This window comes from Cebus imitator, unplaced genomic scaffold (genome assembly GCF_001604975.1).
Source record: "Cebus imitator isolate Cc_AM_T3 unplaced genomic scaffold, Cebus_imitator-1.0 Scaffold91, whole genome shotgun sequence".
NCBI classification, from domain to species: domain Eukaryota; kingdom Metazoa; phylum Chordata; class Mammalia; order Primates; family Cebidae; genus Cebus; species Cebus imitator.
Genome location: NW_016107406.1, coordinates 3,738,963 through 3,759,484, shown reverse-complemented (window position 1 = coordinate 3,759,484; position 20,522 = coordinate 3,738,963). Strand labels below are relative to the sequence as shown.

The 20,522-nt window shown below is 49.7% G+C and overlaps 1 protein-coding gene across 3 annotated transcripts in view; it reads right to left on the bottom strand.

The window, feature by feature from the left end:
- Positions 1-16,942, bottom strand: part of LOC108309117 (serine/threonine kinase 11 interacting protein) — a 19,940-nt gene extending 2,998 nt beyond the window's left edge. Inside the window, exons 1-20 of one of the 3 annotated variants that reach the window (XM_017535289.2) lie at positions 16,862-16,942; positions 16,580-16,666; positions 13,578-13,783; positions 13,266-13,340; positions 12,896-12,991; positions 12,432-12,539; positions 12,230-12,301; positions 7,339-7,465; positions 7,018-7,121; positions 6,793-6,888; positions 6,580-6,621; positions 6,244-6,390; positions 5,968-6,052; positions 4,698-5,069; positions 4,113-4,318; positions 3,689-3,805; positions 3,362-3,539; positions 1,423-1,653; positions 1,206-1,309; positions 45-142 (exon numbers count right to left, since the gene is read on the bottom strand). In XM_017535289.2, the coding sequence (XP_017390778.1) occupies positions 45-142; positions 1,206-1,309; positions 1,423-1,653; positions 3,362-3,539; positions 3,689-3,805; positions 4,113-4,318; positions 4,698-5,069; positions 5,968-6,052; positions 6,244-6,390; positions 6,580-6,621; positions 6,793-6,888; positions 7,018-7,121; positions 7,339-7,465; positions 12,230-12,301; positions 12,432-12,539; positions 12,896-12,991; positions 13,266-13,340; positions 13,578-13,783; positions 16,580-16,640 (2,525 nt within the window). In that variant the 5' untranslated portion in view covers positions 16,641-16,666; positions 16,862-16,942. Of the gene's footprint in view, positions 1-44; positions 143-1,205; positions 1,310-1,422; positions 1,654-3,361; positions 3,540-3,688; positions 3,806-4,112; positions 4,319-4,697; positions 5,070-5,967; positions 6,053-6,243; positions 6,391-6,579; positions 6,622-6,792; positions 6,889-7,017; positions 7,122-7,338; positions 7,466-12,229; positions 12,302-12,431; positions 12,540-12,895; positions 12,992-13,265; positions 13,341-13,577; positions 13,784-16,579; positions 16,667-16,835 lie in introns of all 3 variants that reach the window. The other 2 variants (XM_017535288.2, XM_017535290.2) reach the window with 2 other exon arrangements.
- Positions 16,943-20,522: the final 3,580 nt, after the last annotated feature.

The following is a 20,522-nucleotide window of genomic DNA, read 5'->3' as shown; positions in this document are numbered from 1 at the left end:
ACCCCACCTCCCCCCTCACTCACCCCACCTCCCAGCTCACTCACCGCATCTCCGCAGTCACCTTCAACAGGTACAACCTGTGGTCAGACACAACCACAAGGCACAGGAACTCCCTGGTGTGGCCTGCCAACGCCACTGGCACCTGGGGAAGAAGAAGTTGGTGAGGAACCTGATGAGAGGCCTGGGGAGGCGGGGCCATACTGAAAGCTGAGTTCCTGGTGCCAGCACCCTCGGCCAGACCCTCCCACCACCCACGCACCCGTCTGTGCAGCTTCCCTGGCACTTGACAGCCTCTCCATCCACCACCGCTCTGTCTTTTGGCCCCTGCCCCCTCAGAGCCTCAGCAGCTGGCTTTCCTGCCTGTCGCCTCGCCCCGTCCGCCAGACTCACTGTTCTAAGGCACAAAACTGACCGTCACTGCCCCATTTCAAATCCTTCAGTGGTTCCCAGTGGCCCTCATGACCAAGTCCAAACTTCCTGGCAGACACAGGAGGCAACAACTCCTGACTTGGCCCCTGCCAGCCTCCCAGAGTCCTCTTGGGACCCCTGCCCCTGCCCTGCACGTCTAGGTGCCCTGTCCCCTCATCCTGGGCAGTTCTCCCCTCCGGCGACACTCTTGGGCCTCCATGCGTTTGCTGCTTCCTTCACCTAAAATATTATTTTCCTCCCTACTCCCTAATTTATCCTTCAAGACTTAGCTTAGACATCACCTCCCAGGAAAGCTCCCTGACCCGCTCAAGCTGCACTAGACACCCCTTCTAGGGCTGCAGCCTGATAACAGCACCTGCACATTTCACAATCATCGTCAATTTCTCACTACAGACTGCAAGATCAAGGGCAAGAGTGATCTGTAGCTCCTCAATGTCTAGCACAACAGGTGCTCAACAAAGGCCTAGCAACACCATCTGTTTATAATAAAGCTAGGAGGCCCCGCTGATGAGCACCAGGTGCTGGGCCGGACAGCTTCACCATGAACTCTGACGCATGCCACTGTGTAAGGGAAGCATCATTATCTCCTTCGAAGACGGGCAACAACTGGGACTCCAACACCAAGCAATGGATCCACAGCCACACAGCAAGAAGCTGCTGGGGCTGAAACCAGAAGCAGGTCAGGTGACTCCAGAGTGCCTGATCTAACTCAGTTGGCTGTGATGAAAACCTGGCCAGCTAGGGGGATGGGGCGGGCAATGCCAGGGAGCACAGACCTTGAAGCAGCACTGGAACTCCTCCTGGGCATCGCTGAACACCTCAACGTCCAGGAAGAGCCGCAGTCGGTGGTCCACAGAGCGGAGGCCACAGAGCTCAGGGGCTGAGGGCAATGGGGGGGGGGCATCAGCCAGCCCCTGGGCTCCATCTCCACTTCCCCATCAGTGCCCCTTCCCTCCCCCAACCCCACTTACGTCTTGTTTTGCCTATACTCACGGGGACTGAGGCTCCAACTACTGCGGTCACGGGTGCTCGGTGCCTGAGGTGGGCTGCTCTTGGCCCTGTCGTGGTGGTCACCATGGCCAGGAGGGTCGAAGACAGAGTTGGCAGATGGAGAGGGAGCCAGAGACTGCTCTCCCTGTTTCTGCTCCCTTTTGGGGGTTCCCCCAGACACGACCAGGAGAACCACATGGTCACTACCACAGTTAGGACATACAGCAGGAGCTTCTGGAGGGAGGATGGACACAGTACCCGTGAGCGTCCCCCACACCGTGCCACAACTCCCACCACACTCACGGCGCTCCTTGCCCACTCTCTGGTCTCCGCTGAGCCCAAGTCTTCAGCTTCATACACAACCACAGTGCGCCAGCCCACCAGCTCCCTCTCCCGGCTCAGCTGCTGACTGATCACTCCTCATCCCAGAGAGGGATGAGCAAACCACAGCCCACAGCCTCCTCAGAGTGCACTCCACCTTCTGACACTAGGCCCTCTCAGACTGGGCCAAACACAACTAGGCCCTGCTCTTATGTCCTCCTACAGACTTGGGCTGACCAAGTACTTCAGAGCTCTCCTAGCAACATCTGAAAGAACAAAATCAACAGGTCTGGAAAGGCAGAGAGAACTCTGTTGCCATATTTGGGTCCAATTCCAGGCTCCATCAATTAATGGCTCTGTAATCATGGGCAAGTCACCTAAGCTCTGTGAGCCTGGTCACTCGTCTGTAAAACAGGGATGACAACAGGGTCTATCTTGTACTCATCCGTAGTGTCAGGAAGCCGGGAAGGAATCAGGACATGGATCAGCAATGAGAGAAGCAGCTCTCTGAGCAGCTACCCTGTGTTGGGCGTGTGCTAGCTCCTATGCCAGTATGACCACATTTCAGCACCAGAGAAACTCTCCTATCCCATTTTGCAAAGAGGAAAAGAAAGATTACATAATTTACACACGCTGCCCAGGACCATATAACTGGGGGCAATGACAGCAGCTACCATTTACAGAGGCCCTTGGTTTTCTGCCAGGCCCGACGCTTGGTGCCTTACTGTCACATTTAAGCAGCATAATAGCACCATGGGGTGAGTTCATTCCCTTTTGTTCAGATGAGGTAAATGAAAGGAGAATGGAACCCACAGTAATGTTCATTACATAATGTTACTAATGTTCATTAATAATGCCACCATGGAAGAGATTCCAGTGGCCACAGCTCCTCACGGTGTCCAGCCAGGGTCCAAGAGGGGCTAAGGCCACAGTGCCCTGGCCAGGTCACAGTGGGGAGGGCTCCATTTTCTGAATAAAATGTAAACTCCTGCTCCAGCTGCCGCCAAGAAGAGAAAACTGGCTAATAAAATTCTGGCATTTCCACATAGCTGATACCAAGAATATTTCTTTCTTCTTCAATGTCTTCTTGCAAGATAGTGCTTTTTGACCAGTCTACAATGGAAACAATTCTCATTTTCAGGATTAGCGCATGAAGAAATGCCACAAGACATTATGTAGCTTCCAAGGTCAGCCAGGAAGGACAAAGCAAGCCAATCCCTGAGCATCCCACTCAACAGCTACACTTGTGGGCAGGGGCAGCAGCACAATCTGACACTGCAGTGAGGGCCCATTAGGTTTCTGTAGTGTCTGAAATATCAGTCAAAAAACCCCAACACAACAAGCCTTCAGGTTATGAAAAAATGATGAGTATGTTTAAGAACAGTTACAGAGATTGCATTTCCTGACTTCTGGAGTAAAAAAAAAAAAAAAAATCAGGATATAGTTTCTTCTTTTTTCTGTTTTCCTTTTTGAAAATGCAGCAGGCAAGCGGTTTTATTTTTCTTCCAGCAGAACAACTGGTCTCCATTCTCTCTCATCCCTTCTCCCTGGGGCTCCCACTCCACACCTTCCCTGCAACAGGGGAGGCGGTGGGCAGAGAGGTCAAAAGCAGGACTTGTACCTGTCTTTTGGAACAGAGGCCTCCAGCCTTCCTCACTGTCCAATCCCAGCTTGGGCTCCTCTGGCTTGAACTCATGGCCACAGCGTAGACACTGAAATCTACCCGGCAGGAGGTTCCTGGCCTCCCCAAGCTGATGCCGAGCCATGTTGGTGACTGGGGTCAACACGGCAAGCAGCTCCTGACAGCGGGTGAATGGGAGGCAGCTGTGAGCAGGCAGACCCCAGACAGACATCTCTCACAGGCCCCTGGCCCTCAGGCCTACTGCCACTCCCCTCTGGCTCTCTCAACCCCCACAGCCTCCTGGGCCCCCACTCTAGGCCCCATCACCTGGACGGCTGCGTGGGCATCAGGCTCCAGCACCACATAGCGACGCAGCCGCCGGTCAGGGCAGATGTAGGAGAAGCGAAGACTGAGGATGGGGGCTCCAGGGAGCAGATCTGAGCCCTGCAGGAGGAAGCAGGACTGAGTAAAAGACAGCAGTGGCGGCGGCCAGAGGGATGAGGGGATACTGAGAGCATGGAAGAGAAGCAGTAGCTCTGGAGCCTGACACAGGCCTGCGCTAACGTGCAAGCTCCAGCACAGAATCCCTGCTCCTCAGCCCAGCCTCCTGAGCACCTGCAACCTCTCACGCTCCCGCCTCGGCTCCTAGTGCCAAGGAGAGACTGTGATAAATGCCCAGCCCAGTGCCGGGCACACAACAGCCCCGGCTCTTCGTAGCTGGCTCCTCCAGAGCCCCCACTGCCCCACTCACCTTGGGCCTGGGCAGTCTCTGAACCTGGGCCTCCGACTCTATCTCAGCTGCCTCTAGACTCTGGAGCTCCAGTCGTTCCAGGGTTAGAGCTGCTTGGAGTTCCACCTCAAACAGGTGGGCAGAAGTGACCCTGAGAAAGCATTCCCTGCCACACACACCCTCAGGCCCCACCAGGGGACACACCAACATGGGGCGACAGAGCTCCGCTGTGGAGAGACCGAGAGAGAAGCTCTGCAGGGAGGTAAGTACCCAGAAGCTGCCCTCCCCTGGAGTGGCCCTCCACCCACCAGGCCCCTCCACCCTCACACATCCCAATGAGTGGCCTTCCTCCCACCAGGCCCCGCGACCCCCACACATCCCAACCAGTGGCCTTCCACCCACCAGGCCCTGCCACCCCCACACATCCCAACCAGTGGTCTTCTTCCCACCAGGCCCCACCACCCCTACACGTCCCAACGAGTGGCCCTCCACCCACCAGGTCCCACCACCCCCACACATCCCAACGAGTGGCCTTCTACCCACCAGGCCCCATCACCGCCACACATCCCACCAGCCCCTGGCCCCAGCACACCCAAGAGTGCTCACCTTCCACTTCCTTCTGGTCCTGCTCCTCCTCCTCCTCCTGCTCCTTCTCTCCTGCCTCCTCCTCTCCCTGTTGCACCATCTGCTCCTCTTCCTCCTCTTCCTTCTCCTGTGGCTCCACCCTGACCTCCTCTGAAATTTTCTGTGGTGACTCCCAGAGGCCTCTGGCATCCTCCTCCGGGGGTGAAGGTCTGGGTGCCATGTCTGGGCCCTGGGAGCCAGCTGGAGGTACACTGGGGGCAGGAGTGGTGGGGGCAGCCGGCAGAGGGTTTCCGGAGGCCTCCAGGTGGCTCCTGTACTGTAGCCAGTCGCGGCCAAACCGTTCCCGGAAGCTGCTCATGAGCTCCAGCTCCCGGTGCTGCTGCACAAACCATCCTGGGCAGGAGAGGATCGCAGAGCTGAGCAAGCCCGCCTCCCATGCACCCCAGATGGCCCCAAATGCTTCAATGGTGCTTTTCAGTGATAAGAAAGCAATGTGGATGGAGATGGGGCAAGGGAGGGTAGAGGGGTCCCCTCCACGGAATGTACTGAAGTGTGTCCTATGAACACTGTGGTCACAGGCAATCCAAGCTGCACATCCCCTGCTACTTCTGGGGACTCACCATGCGTGGCAGCATATTGAAGGTCCCGAGGTGGCCTGCAGCTAACACACCTATTTCTCTTCACCCTCGAATTTCCCAAACTTCTCTGGCCACAATCCCATTATTTTATATGTATACATATATACTTTCTTTTGGTTTGGGGTTTTTCATTTTTTATTTTTTTGAGACAGGGTCTTATTCTGTCACCAGGTTAGAGCGCAGTGGCACAACCATAGCTCACTGTAACCTGGTACTATCAGGCTCAAGCGATCCTCCCACCTCAGCCTCCCAAGTAGCTAGGACTACAGGCGCGCACTGCCATGTCAGGCTAATTTTAAACATTTTTTTGTAGAAATGGGTGTCTATGTTTCCCAGGCTGGTCTCAAACTCCTGGGCTCAAACAATCCTCCCACCTTAGCCTCCCAAAGTGCTGGGATTACAAGTGTAAGCCATTGTGCCTGGCCCACACGATCTCTTGACACCCCGCAAAATTAATGTTCCTTGAAACACTTTTCAAAATGCCTCCAGAAGCAGTGTCTTCTCCTTTCCCTAAAGTAAAAGACTAAGAAGCCCTCTATAATACTCCACCCCGACAAAAAATAATATTTCTTCTACCAGACCTTTACCGTAACTTAAAGATTAGAGTGAGCTGGATGGGGATGAGAGAGGTTAGTGGGGTGGGGCTGACTTACCAGCTGGAGAGGGGTTCAGAGTTCGGGGCTCCGGGTCTGTATCACTGGGTTCAGAGATGCTCGCCCGCCTCACACGGACTCGGCTCTGAGGTTGGTGGAGGGAAGAAGTTCTGTGAAAGCCAAGCCTCCAGCCCTGCCATCCACGGCCGACCATCCAACCTACCAAAGAAACCCCAACCACATGCAAGCACAGTTCCTACCATTCCTGCCCACTGCAGCCCGGAGTCTGCAGAGACACCCCACCCCAGGCATGAGGCAGCAGAGGACACGGCTTACCTTAACCTTATGAAGTGGGGGCTGGACCACAACACCCCCAGAGGAGAGGCTGTCACTCAGATCAGGGCCGCCTGAGGTTTCAGGAGTACTCCCCACTGGCCAGAGCAAAGGTGGGCCCATGGGGCTGAGCCCCAAGGATGTGTGAGTCTGGCATGTGACGACAGAAGGTCGAGGTTGGAGCCCAGGAGCACCTCTGCCTTGCCCAAGCCAGCCAAAAGGCAAGACCCTACTTTCCACTGACCAGGAAGACCCTGTCACCAGCCAGCCCTCTGTTCCCTCCCCAGCGCTCTCCCTTCATGTCTTCCCCCATCAGTCCTTGCCCCTGATCACACTGACCTGAAAATCTGTCAGCGACAAGACCTTGCCATCGAGAAGGAACTGAGCAAAGACAAAAAGGGGTGGGGCCCGTGCTGCTGAGTTCCAGGTATTAACAACACAGTAAGCAGGGCCCAGGTCCTCGGCCCCCCACCCAGGGATAGCAAGGGGTACAAGGTGGGGGAGGTCTGGGCAGGAAAGGGGAAGCAGAGTGGATATAGGATGATCACTCACGCCGGTAGCAGCAACCCTAGCTCGTGGTGACAAGTACTGGGCAGTGGCCGCTCGGTGTGCAGGGTGGAACCACAAAGGGTTCCCCTCTAGGTAGAGCTGAGGGGCAGGAAGGGGAGAATGAGGAGGGCCCAGGGCCCTCCCTGTGTGAAGATGGCACTGACCAAATCAGCATGATGGGGAGGGTGCAAGGGTGGCTCCCAGGCCCCTGATACCCTCCCGTCTCACCTTGCGAAGCTCAGCCAGCAGCCACAGTGGCGACAGCTCCCGGTGTCCTTCCAGCAGATTGTATGCCAAATCCAGGTGCCGGAGATTCCTCAGCTGCTCCAGGCCTGGGGTGGAGGCAAGAGAGGACGGGCATGCAGATGAGTGCGAGAGAGTAAGTGTGGTGCATGCACTGTGGAGGGTGCAGCAGAAAGACCAGCCAGAGCACCCCTGCCCTCCCCATAAGCCCTCTCAAGGCTCTAGAGCCACGTGGCCCCCAGGCCCGCCAGAGCCTCACTCCCCGCTTTCCCCTCCATGCTTGCCTCATCACACACCCCCACGCACCATGCAGGTTCTGGAGCTCATTGCCTCGCAGTATCAGGACCCCCAGAGCAGCCCCCGAGGGTCCCATTCTTGGCACCAAATGCAAGCGATTATAGGAGATGTCCAGATGGTGGAGCTCACACAAATCCTGGAGGGGGCGAGGGAAAGAAAACAATTCTCTCCTTGACCAAACTCTAATTAGGGTCTCCTGAGAACTCTTCTGGACTAGGCCTCAACCTTGGCCTACATAAAACTGCACAGGCCCGGTACAAATGATTTCATCCACCCCTACCCCACGTTAAAAGACTTGAACAACACCAGCAGCGTTCCTAACAGTTCAAGGCCACATTCCGGGCATGGCAGCTCCTCCAGCCCCCTTAAGTTCCTGCCTGGGAAAAGTCAAAGCTGCCAAAAGAATCTCCCATTTGTTCCAGCCAACACCTGAAGATAGGGGCCGTCTCCCAGTCTCCGTGAAAGGGTAGAAGGCTTATTTTGATAAGTGCCAGTTAGTTAGCAAACCCAGATGGGTTTCACATGGACCAACCTGATTTCCACTTCCCCAGCTCTGCTCAAGGTCCTATCATTCCCCCTACCCACTCTCCCCGCTCTCCTTTTAAAATGCCCAGTCAGCACAGTGGCTCATGCCTGTAATCCCAGCACTCTGAGAGGCTGAGGAGGCTGGATCACTTGAGGCCAGGAGTTCAAGACCAGCCTGACCAATATGGTGAAACCCCGACTCTACTAAAAATACAAAAATTAGCTGGGCGTGGTGGCACACACTTGTAATCCCAGCTACTCGGGAGAATGAGGCACAAGAATCATTTGAAGCTGGGAGACAGAGGTTGCAGTAAGCTGAGATGGCGCCACTGTACTCCAGCCTGGGTGACAGAGTGAGATTCTGTCTCAAAAATAAAATAAAATAAAATGCCCAGTCACCCCTGCACAAAAATAAACTACACTCAACCCTCTTCACTACTGCAATTGTTTATTACTATTTAAAATCTAGTGTCTAGCTTTATCCATGACAGCCACCTGGTGCCATGACTCAAATTGGGTCAGATTCATCATCAGATCCTCCCAGCCCCCTCACTTGGGACCCCAGCTGCATACTTTTGACGCCTTTGCCTTCACTCCTGACTGATCAATGGGATCTGCTGGCGAGTCTGACTCCCAGCCCAGTGCTTGCGACAAAACATCCACTGAAGCACAATGAGGAAGCTTTTGAGTCTCCTGATTCCAAGGACACTCGAGAAGCTTGGTTAGAGTCCCAACTTTCGTGTGAAAGGCACCTCCTAAGCTGGAATTCCTTCTTCCTCACTCTGTTTCATGCGGAAATTCCCTTCCTGACTCCTGAGCTGGAAGTTCTTCCTGGCTGTGTTTTGAGTCCTCTCTGTTTTCCCTCCTTGATCCTGCCCCTCCCATGGACTTTGCAGTCAACTGAAACCCTCTTCTCAAACTCTGCTGACTATACGGTATATGTTACCACTATGGCCCTAGCTCTGTCCATTTCATTTCCTGTTGGCAAGACTTTACTAAGGATAATCTGGAACTTCAATGGCTTCTTTGGGAAACTTAAGATCTCTCCAAGCTGGCTCCTCTAAGACACCCCCCTCCACATCACCTCTGCTCCCCTTTCCTCCTCCTACGACCTTTCCTCTTTCCTTCAGCTCCCCGGACCCATGACAGGTTCCCCTTCAAGCCTCTCCTTCTCCACCCCTAGTCACCCTGCCAGACCTTTCCCTTCATACTCCAGCCCCTCAACTCCCTACAGTCACTCAAACTTTAGGTCCTCTGCCCCCACTGGGGGCTCTCAAGGGACTCAGAGACCTCCAAAAGCAACCGAGGGGAAAAAATAAAAAAAGAAAAAGCTCATGGAAACAGACCATTTAACTCTTTCATCATCCACAGAGTTACTGCTTTACCCTGCTTCCTAAAAGTTATTGCAATCAGCTACAGGTCAGAGTACTTACTTTGAACAAAAAGGGACTGTCACAGAGACCCATAGAAAAGGACCATGCTAGGTCCTGTAGGGCAAAGGCTTCTGGTGGCACTGCTTAAACAACTTTGAGATCATACCACTGGACCGAGTCAGAATTTCCAAAACTCCAATGAAAAAGCTGATGGATTCATAACACTGCTAACCCAAGATCAAGCACAATGAGAACTGACTGCATAAGACTGAATGAACTGATGAAGGATGATTATAGTTTTAATGGCTTTGTTTAAAATACTGTTGATTCTGTTTTGGTTTTTCACTTTTTTTTTTTTTTTTTTGAGACAGACTCTTGCTCTGTCACTCAGGCTGGAGTGCAGTGTCATGATCTCGGCTCACTGCAACCTCTGCCTCCTGAGTTCAAGCGATTCTCCTGCCTCAGCCTCCCCAGTAGCTGGGATTACAGGCGCACACCACCACGCCCAGCTGATTTTTGTATTTTTAGTAGAGACAGGGTTTCACCATGTTGCCCAGGCTGATCTTGAACTCCTGGCCTCGTGATCTGCCCGCCTCAGCCTCCCAAAGTGCTGGGATTACAGATGTGAGCCACTGTGCCTGGCCGGTTCTTTAATGTTCTATTTTTTGGATATAAGGAACCTCTTTACCTTTTCTGTTATGTGATCTATAGCACAAAACAGTTGAGTAAATTATACTTTTATAAAATATATATATATATGCATATACATAAATATACGTATATATAGACACATGTATATATGTATACACATATATATATAGATACATGTATATGTATATGAAGCATTTATCTTTTCTCCATGCCTGATCCCTCCAGAATTCGGGAACTCCCATGAGCATTCTTATTTACATAGCAATATGGTTATTTTCATAGGTTCAATAGAGTCTGCCCTCCTTGTAACAGGACACAATTGGGAAAATTGGTTGTATAACTAGGCTTTGACTGAACTTTTAAAATATGACTGGAATGTTACGTTTTAAAATACTGCATACAATCAGATATGGACAGACAGTTTTAAGGAACTAAAGTGACTATATGGAGCCAATGCTTACAAAGCCTTCTTGGAAAAACCAGCCTGCTACTTGGCTTATAGGGTTCCCAGCCTTACAAATGAGTGGCAAAGGCTAGTTCCTGACAGCCCCAGGAACCTCAGGTTATTTTGGAGACATCAAGAAGAGAGGAATTCACACATCTATAGGTACTCTACGTGAAGTCTGATGACAAGTTCTTGGCTTCCTAGCCTCAAGAGGGTTTTAAAAGTCCAGTCTGAGAGTCCTTATAAAAAGTTCCAGGAGAACTAATCGCTGATCGTCAAATATATCAAATAAACTTAAAAAAATTAAAAAAAAAAAAAAAGTTACAGGAAAGCAAACTTAAAAAAGGCCTCTGCGGTCAATTACCATTCTTACTACACTTATGTAAACAGGCAGACCAATCTAACAGGTTCAGACTTATTTTGTAAACAAGAATAATCCTACTTCCACTGTCTTTAATCAAAAAGGGAATGATTCACCTTAGAGAAAAATATATCTCTTAATGAAAACTACTAATACACCCTATGGGTTACCAGATTCTAGTCCTGTTCATTTGATTTGAAGTTTTATTATCTACCTGTAAATTGGACTGGGTCCTGCTGTCTTACACATCAGCCCTTACCAAATTCTCAATTCTTCTAGTTTTCTTCATTATTAGGTTACAGTTTTCTAAACTAACATTTCCAATTTTCTCCCTCCCAACTTCGCATCACTGAGAACTAAAGCCTGAGTCCCCAGATCCTTGTTGGAATTTTAGCTCACTTATAGCTGCCCTTTCCCCCAGAATCTTAGAAAAAGCCCTGTGAGCTGAAGTTGGACTAGGTGATACAAACTTCAAAGATAACGTCTGGACAGCCTGCATGCCTGGAGCTACTCAAACCCAGAAGGGCTTCATGTGGACTAGCTTCCACTTCCGCTTTTTGTACATTTCCACTTCCTTTACTCTGCTCAAGCCCTCACAGTTCCCCTTCCTATTCCCTCGCTCTCCTTGTAAATGCACAGTCACCTCTGCACAGATCAAAGCGGTGTTCAGTTCACGGTGCACCCTCTCCCCTATTGCAATAGTTTATCACTGACTCAAATCTGTCCTTACCACTTTAACTAGTTCCACTTTATCTCTGACAGGTGGATGGGAGGACACAGAAGAAAGGTTCTTCGTCATCATCACAAAAGCTATCAGTTTCTGAGCTAGGCACTAGATTAAGTAACACTGAGTACTTCTTCACAATCATTTTAATACTATAAAAGCAGGTACTCGGTCAGGCGCGGTGGCTCATGTCTGTAATCCCAGCACTTTGGGAGGCCAAGGCAGGTAGATCACTTGAGGTCAGGAGTTCGAGACCAGCCTAGCAAATGGTGAAACCCCATCTCTACTAAAAATACAGAAATTAGCCAGGCATGGTGGGGTGTGCCTGTAATCCCATGCCTGTAATCCCAGATACTTGGGAGGCTGAGGCAGGAGAATTGCTAGAACCCAGGAGGCAGATGTTGCAGTGAGCCAAGATTGTGCCATTGCACTCCAGCCTGGGCAACAGAGCGAGACTCCATCTCAAAAAAAAAAAAAAAAAAAAAAAAAACAAAAAAAAGAAAAAAAAAAAAAAAAAAAAAAAAAAAAAAAAAAAAAAAAAAAAAAAAAAAACCAAAAAACAGGAACACTCTTGTGATTTCTGCTTTACAGGTAAAGAAACCAAGAAGTAACTAACTTGCTCCAAGTCGCACACATACCAGAAGTTGAGATTTGAACTCTGGTTTGTCTGATGCTAGAGCCTAAGCAGTGCTGTCTCCCAGAATGCAGCTCCACCTTCATGGCAAGAGCAAGGTGGGAGTAAAAGCCAGTCATGGAGAGGGAGTGAGAGCAGAGCAATCAAAGACCCATGGTGTGCCAGCTGCCAGAATGCCCACACTCACCATCAGGAATCCCTGGCAGTCCTGGACTTGATTGTGGCTTAGGTTCAAGAAACGCAGAGCTGACAAGAGGCGCTGAGAGAGATGGGGAGGAGGCAGAGAAATCAATGTTCACTACAATACTATCTGGCCAACCACCTGGCCCTCCTCCCCAAAGGCCTGGCCTTGCCCTTCCTCGAAACCCTCTTCCCTCTGACGCACTCACCAGTGAGCTGTCTAAGGAGGTCAGTGCATTGTAGCTGAAGTCGGCAGAAAGCAGAGCCAGCCAAGGGAGGGCAGAGCAGAAGTCGCCGCCGCAGGCTGAGAGGAGCTCCTGAGCGGGCGGACAGGTGCTTCATCACCCCACCCTCCCCTGCCTCCCCATGCCAAGGCCAAGCTCTACCACCCAGTCACTCATTCATTTTTTATACACTGAACTCCATCTGAAGATACAGGCTTAAAGCCCAGGTCCCTGACCCAAGAACTCACTTTGGGGCGAGTGGGAAGGCAGACAGTAGAATATGAAATATAAGATGGTAGGTATGACTGCAGGAACACAGAGAGGGAGTGAAAACATTGTCAAGATGGAAGCGGGATACAGGGAGAGCTTCAGAGAGGGGAGAAGACCAGAGCTTGGTCCTCTGTCACTCTCAGTACAAGGCGTATAAGCTCACCCCTCACCCTCCTTACCTCTAATGCCTGGAGGCTCTTGCTACAAATCAGGGTCTCCAGTTGGGAATAGATGCCTCGGAGGCCATGCAGACAGTGGAGGGGAACACCTCGGAGCTGGGACAAGGAAAGGGGAGGGAGGAAGGCAGAACCCCACAGAAGATAAAGACCTCATCCCCATTTCCCCTAGTTGGGAGGAGGGAGAAGACCACAAAGCCCAGCTATGGTTTAGGGAAGCAGTAAATCGAAAGAGGGTGGATGTCACATTACTGCAGAGCAATGGGTATACTCCGGCCTGGCCTCCCCACCAAAGACACCCTTCTCCTTCCTATCCCCAAGTGGCTGCCTCAAGTTGGGTGCTGTGCACCAACATCCCCCAGTGTCCCCATACCTCCAGGTGCCGAAGGGATTTGAAGGGGAAAATCTTGATGGGCCCTGGGGGGCCAGGACCAGGGACATGGACCAGCTGAAAAAAAAAAAAAACACTCCATTTACTGAGGCACAGCAGATCTCCCTGTCCTCGACATTCCTTCCTTAGCAGAACCACTGGTACCTCTGACACCCTGTGGATCCTGGAACCGCAGATTTCTGCACCCCTCCCCTACCCTGCACGCCTCCCCTACCCTGCACGCCTCCCCTACCCCCAGCTTTCATCATTCTCTTGGGCTCCTTGCACATCCTGCCCTTTCCCCACACCCAGAACCTTGAGTGAAAGTGTTTTCTGCAGCACATCGAAGAGAAACTGAAGCTGAAGGATGGCAGGGGAGTCAGCAGGATGGGAGGGCAGAGCCACAAAGCCTGTCTGGCTAGGGCCCCAGGGCCCCAGGTGCAGCTCAAATACATGGTTCAGCTGTTGCAGTGTGGGAGTTAGCAGGCTCAGGGTGCTACAGCCAGACAGGACCACATCCCCTGCAGAGAGAGGGGCAGACAGGAGGGAAGACAGTGAAAAGATTTTTCCTTTTATTCTAAGACTCTGTTGTGCCAAAATATACCCACTCTAATCCCTACTGTAGATATCCTATTGCAGGATCAAATTTTCTATCTCCTCCCAACTCAAAAGCATTCAATGGCTCCCCTCATCTTCAAAAAAAAAAAAAAAAAGTCCTAACACTTCATTCAGCCTGATGACACTATTTGGCTACACAACTCCAACCAACTCTTCCAAATTTTCTTTCACCTTCTGCTCAAAAGAGCCAGATCTACTGACAGTGCTGGAAATACAGCCAGCTTGATTCACAGCTCTCTCATGTTCTGAGACACCCGCTTCCACCGCCCGGCTTGAGACCAGCCTCCTCCAGGAAGTCATCTCAGGAAGCAATACTGCTGAATTTTCACATTGCAGTCACTTGTTATTATATAAAAGTTAATTAGACGCTTTATTTTTATTTCTTTTTCTGATTGCAAAAGTAATATAAACATTTGTAGAAACTTTCAAACGATACTACAAAGTATGTCATAGAAAGAATAACTATTCATTACAGCACTAACACATTGTTATTGCTGTCAAAAGTGGTCTCTCTAACGACACTTTCATTCTTGAGGGTATCTTTTGATCACTCTGGCATTCATCACTGCACCTAAAAAACTGCAGCTACAAGCTAGGCATGGAGGAATGTTTCTATGGCTTAAAAAATATCATAAGTATAGATTCAAGAGATGTTGCAGAAATAGCACAGAAAGGTCCCTTATATCCTTTACCCAGTTTTCCCTAATGGTTACTTTTACATAGCTATAGTACAATATCAAATTCAGGACACTGAGCTGGGCACTGTGGCTCAGGCCCTACAATCCCAGAACTTTGGGAGGCCAAGGCAGGTTAATCACTTAAGGTCAGGAGTTCAAGACTAACCTGGCCAACATGGTGAAACGCCATCTCCACTAAAAATACAAAAAATTATTCTAAGTTTCTAACCCCATCTCTATTAAAAACACAAAAAATTATTCTAAGCTGGGCATGGTGACACACACTGTAATCCCAGTTACTCAAGAGGCTGAGGCAGGAGAATAGCTTGAACCAAGGCGGCAGAGGTTGCGGAGAGTCAAGATGAAGTGACTGCACTCCAGCCTGGGTGACAGAGCTAGACTCTGTCTCAAAAACAAAAAACAATCAGGACACTGATGTTGATACAATGTGTATATATAGTTCTATGCTGTTTATTATAGCATATATTTATTATATATTTATCCCCATCTGTAAATTCCTGCAGCCACACCACAATGAAGATACAAAACTATTCTACCACCACAAGCTCTCCTCTTCCTGCTACCTCCTTGTAGTCACACATTCACACATGCACCATTCATCACTGAATAAATTAACAACTCCTACAACCTGACATGAAGGATTCTGTGTGTACTAGACACTGAGGATAGATACAGACATGGTTCAAGAACTCTTCCCACGCTCAAAGGGCCTCCTAGTTGTCTCCTCCCAGAGAAGGATAGAAGACATTTGCAAAGTTATTAATACAAGCCAGAAAATAAAATTGCTACTGGCCGGGTACCGAGGCTCATGACTTTAATCCCAGCACTTTGGGAGTTCCAAGGTGGGTTAATCACTTGAAGTCAGGAGTTCAAGACCAGCCTGGTCAAAGTGGTGAAGCCCCAGCTCTGCTAAAAAATACAAAAATTAGCCGGTCGTGGCAGCAGACACCTGCAGTCCCAGCTCCTCAGGAGGCTGAGGTAGGAGAATCGCTTGAACCCAGGATTGCAGTGAGCCAAGATTGCACCACTGCACTCCTGCCTGGGTGACACGTGAGACTCTGTCTCAAAAAAAGAAAAGAAAGAAAAGAAAACTGCTATAAAGGGAGCTTCCACAGATATCAGTAGGAGTGTGGAGTAATGGAGGGCAGCTAACATTAACTGTAGTACTGCTGGATGACTTTGATATCTCATTCAAACCTTCTCAGAATCTCCCAAAAAGAAGCACTATTAACCCCATCTTAAAGACATGAAAATTGAGGTTCAAAAAAGTAAAGAATCTTGAGTGAGATCATATAGTTGGTAGGAAGTTACTTCTCCTATCTGATTTCAAAGCCAAGGCTTTTTCTACCACAACTAATGCCAACCAAGTACTCAACAACTACTGTGGCTCCACTGTGCCCAGGCAGTGCCAAGCACCAGGGAAGTCATTACAATAACAATAGCTCCCAATTGTGAGCACTTACTGTACCTGCAGACACTGTACTAAATTCTCCACATGAATTAAAACGAATCCCCACAACTGTTAAGTACAATCGTTATGCCAATCTGTGAGGAAAACTTGAGCCTCAGCAGTCTGGCGAGTTTGAAAGCGGGTTGACATTCCCACCCAGATGGGTCCACTCCAAATCTCGTGCTTCTAGCTGCTGTACTTAGTGCCTTCCTACACAACAACGGTTATGATCAAGATCAGTCCCTGGTCCTCCCTCAGGGGCTTTCAGTCAGGTAAATGAACATCACTCCTTCGGAGAGTGTCAGAGGGGGCAGTGTCAGGAGGGAGGGATACCGGAGTTTGGCCTCAAAGGACGGCTAGAGTTTAGGCTATCACAGGCAAAGGACACTGTAGGCAACGGCACTAGGGGAACAAACCCGGTAAGAGTAAAGAAATTGAACTCTGACACCCGGTGACCCTACCAGTCGTAACTCCGTGACTCTTAGGGCGTGTCTCCAGAAGACACCACCCCGAGCTCGCCCGAAGCCCAGCCCAACCGGAAGTCCACTCACCGGACTCCCGCAGCAGCCCCGAAAGCTTCCACACCAGGGAGTCCTGCGGAACGGTCGTCATGGCCACAGAACGCTGGGGGGCGGAGCCTGGGGAAAGAGGAAGCGGAAGAGCCTCAGGTGGGCGGTAGTGCCAAAAGCCCAGGGCATCAGCGCAAACCGAGGCGTCGTGCGGAAAAAAAAAAAGCGAGAAGGAAGGCCGAGGAAAAGCATCCTCCTGGCCGCCCTTTTGAGGAACATAAGCCCTGGTCAGACACACTGACCCTCCCAGTCTGGTCCTCCTACCAGCTCAGCAGCCTGCCGCCTATCAAAGATGGACAGGAAGTCCCGCCCCGGAAGAAAATCGAGCCAAGCGACGACCGGAAAACACGCCTCTGCTGCCGGAAACCACACCCTAAGACGTGAAAACGTATCGAAAAGGGGTGGTGCGGGGACTGGCTCTTGAGGGGCGGTCTCTCCGCTGTCGTGGCTACCTGGGTTGCCAGGCCACGAGGTGTGCTCCTGTTATTACCCCAGCCCCGCGCAGCCTGGGACTCCTGCTCGGCTTTCGGCAAATCCACTGCGCTAGTGAGGAAACCGTGACTCGTTTGCAAACTGGGCGGGGAAGCAAAGTTTAGAGAAATGGAGCTTTCTGTTAGCAAACACTCATCTTCCAGTGAAAGGAGAGCGTGTCCGCCGTAGGATGGGCTTAGATCGTGTAAAAGCCGATGCTACCGAGGGTATCGCCTCTGGGGTTCTTTGCCTTCTTTTCCATAGTCTCCCTCCAAACTCGTTTGTCTTTCCTTCAGCAGTACCGGGCTCCACGCCAACCTAGTCCTTTGTGTTTACTCTGTTTCCTTACGTAACATCCGAGTTGAAAAGTTGTTATTCCCGCGTTTGAAAATGAGAAAACAGGTTCACAGAGGCTAGGTTACTTGTGAAGGTCGTTCAATTAGTAACCAACAGCGCCAGGACTGCCAAGTTTGTTGCTTCCGAATTCTCATGGTAGCTTTTAAACCAGGCTCCCCGTCAAATGCTGACATCAACTACTGAACTATATTAGCAGAAAGGTCTTTTAACAGAATTCCTGGTTTTCAGGAAGGGTTTCTTTCATGAAGTGCCCGGTTTCTAGAGAGGAAAATCAAAATGAATTATAAGCCAGTTGAAAGGAGGAATCGGGTCCTAGTCATCTTTATCACAAGTTGCCAGATTTGAAAAATATTTTCTAAAGACAAAATATTTGAACCACACAATTTCGCATTCATGGCGTACTACTTGTGCTCTGAGCCGAAAGCCTTTTAGGTTAAATAAAATAAGTGGAGATACATCCAAAACAGTGTTAGAGCTCAGAAAAACAATACTCCACAATATGGCGCTTTGGCATGCTGACTATTTTGAACTAAAAGAGATTGGAGGGCCTCAGGCACAGTCCTTCTGACCTTCTCCTGCCCTCCCGTTTCCCAGGCTTTCTCCCCCACGGCAAACCATAGAAACCAGAATTCCTCTTCCCCAAAATAAGTCATAGAAACTAGAAGCCCTCTCCCCCCAAAGCCAGTCGTAAAACCTCAACTTCCCCCACCTTTCTATGTAAGAGCTGGCCATAAGAACTTCTCTGGCCTACCTTGCTTGATGGTAGACCATAAGACCCTCCTTCTGGAAGAGATCCTGCCTATACCAGGGAGGAAGGAATGCCACACAGAAAGGGCTTGTTGGGTTCCCTCGCCTGTCTATTACTGTTAGGTAGTAACTTTTTGCCCAACCACATTACTCCAGGGAATCTAAGCATTAAAAACAGTTCTCCCTAGGTCTTTGGGTAGCCATTTCTGAAGGTTCCCATGTCATGTAAAACTCTGATTAAATAAATTTCTTAGATTTTTCTCTTAACCTATCTTTTGTTATGTAAGTGTCAGCTCTGACGCTTATGATGAGGAAGAAAGGTATCACGCCTTTTCAGCCCCTACAACAGCTAACTAGTACGCAACTATAAAGTCAGAGGAAGAGCTCAGTATATTTTGTTGAATTACTAATCCCATAACCTGATGGTTGTCAGTCTCTGTTTATTAATCATCTAGAACTTAGAAGGGCAGATTTTCTCAAACGGTAACTGCCAACTCTTCTTTTGAAGTCCCTGACATTGCAGTTTCCACCCACAGTTATTTTCTGAGGATTGCTCCACCCATATGGGTAGCCCCTGTAGCCAGGTTTGCTCTATATCCCTTTGCTTCTCAGAAACATGGAAATGGGAAAAAGGGAGAAGCAAAGAAAGCCGAACTACAGAGGGAGAGAAAAATAGATCTACTAAGGGAAAGCCCCAACAGGAGGCTCAGTAATTCTTGCTTCCCTCCCCCTTGTGAGGCCCACTCTCCTTTCTACCCTTGACCTGCAGGGGAGGCCTTGGCTGCCTTCCAAATAATTCTCCCCGGCTTTTTTTTTAGGCCTAAATTAATCTGAATGTATTTCTGTAAATTGCTACAATAAGAACCTCCACTAAGACAAAACCTTTACAAAACAAATTAAAGTCTAAAAAGGGGGAAAAAATTCCCATTCATCATAGCAGCCAAAAAGAAATAAATTATACATATAGATATAAATACACACACACAAACACATGATTATAACATTTTGAGAAACATGCCAGATCTATGTGAAGATAACAAAAGAACTTTAAGGACATTAAAAATGACCCAGCCAGGCACAGTGGCTCATGCCCGAAATCCCAGCACTTTGGGAAGCCAAGGCAGGTAAATCACTTGAGGTCAGGAGTTTGAGATCAGCCTGGCCAACATGGTGAAACCCTGTCTCTACTAAAAATACAAAAACTAGCCAGGCGTGGTGGTGCACACCTGCAATCCCAGCTACTTGGATTCTTCTCAAGGAGAATCGCTTGAACTTGGGAAGTAGAGGTTGCAGGGAGCTGAGATGGTGCCATTGCACTCCAGCCTGGGCAACAAGAGCGAAACTCCTTCTCAAAAAAAAAAAAAAGAATTATCTTTATTAAAAAAGAATGCAATGCCATTTCAAAAATTTGTGTTGCTGGAAAGTAGCGTAACATGTTTTGGCTGCTATTGCATTATTTCATACTATCATCAATGAATTTGTGTTTCTCAAAGACAAGCTATGATATCACTCTGTAAACTTGCAAACATTCTTCTAAGTTTTAGTCCCCAGGAGTAGTACTCCACCTAAAATCAGAAATGTCCTGCTGGTTCTTCCAAGCACCAACACCAGCTGCACATGACCAAGAACTCCCAGCACAGCTGTGGATCTGGTACTAGGGAGGCACAACTCATCTTCCTAGGGCTCTACCCCTGTGTTATTGTGTGGAGAGAGAGCTGCTGCTGGTAGCTTTCCTACCACCCTTAAGTTTCCTGGAGTAGGCTCTGCAAGGTGCTGATGATAAAAGAGGGTAAGGAAAGGTATGCTTGTTACTACCTTAGGTTTCAGGGATGAAAAGAAGGGAAAAGGCTAGGTTCGATGGCTCACGCCTGTAATCTCACCAATTTGGGAGGCCAAGGCAGGTGGATCACCTGAGGTCAGGAGTTCAAGACCAGCTTGGCCAACACAGTGAAACCCTGTCACTACAGAAATACAAAAATTAGCCAGGCGTGGTAGCATGCACCCGTAGTCCCAGCTACTCGGGAGGCTGAGGCAGGAGAATCGCTGGAACCCAGGAGGCAGAGGTTGCAGTGAGCAGAGATCGCACCACTGCACTCCAGCCTGAGAGACAGAGCGAGACTCCATCTCCAATAAATAAATAAATAAATAAATAAATAGGCCTGGCGCGGTGGCTCAAGCCTGTAATCCCAGCACTGTGGGAGGCCGAGGCGGGCGGATCACGAGGTCAAGAGATCGAGACCATCCTGGTCAACATGGTGAAACCCCATCTCTACTAAAAATACAAAAAATTAGCTGAGCATGGTGGCACGTGCCTGTAATCCCAGCGACTCAGGAGGTTGAGGCAGGAGAA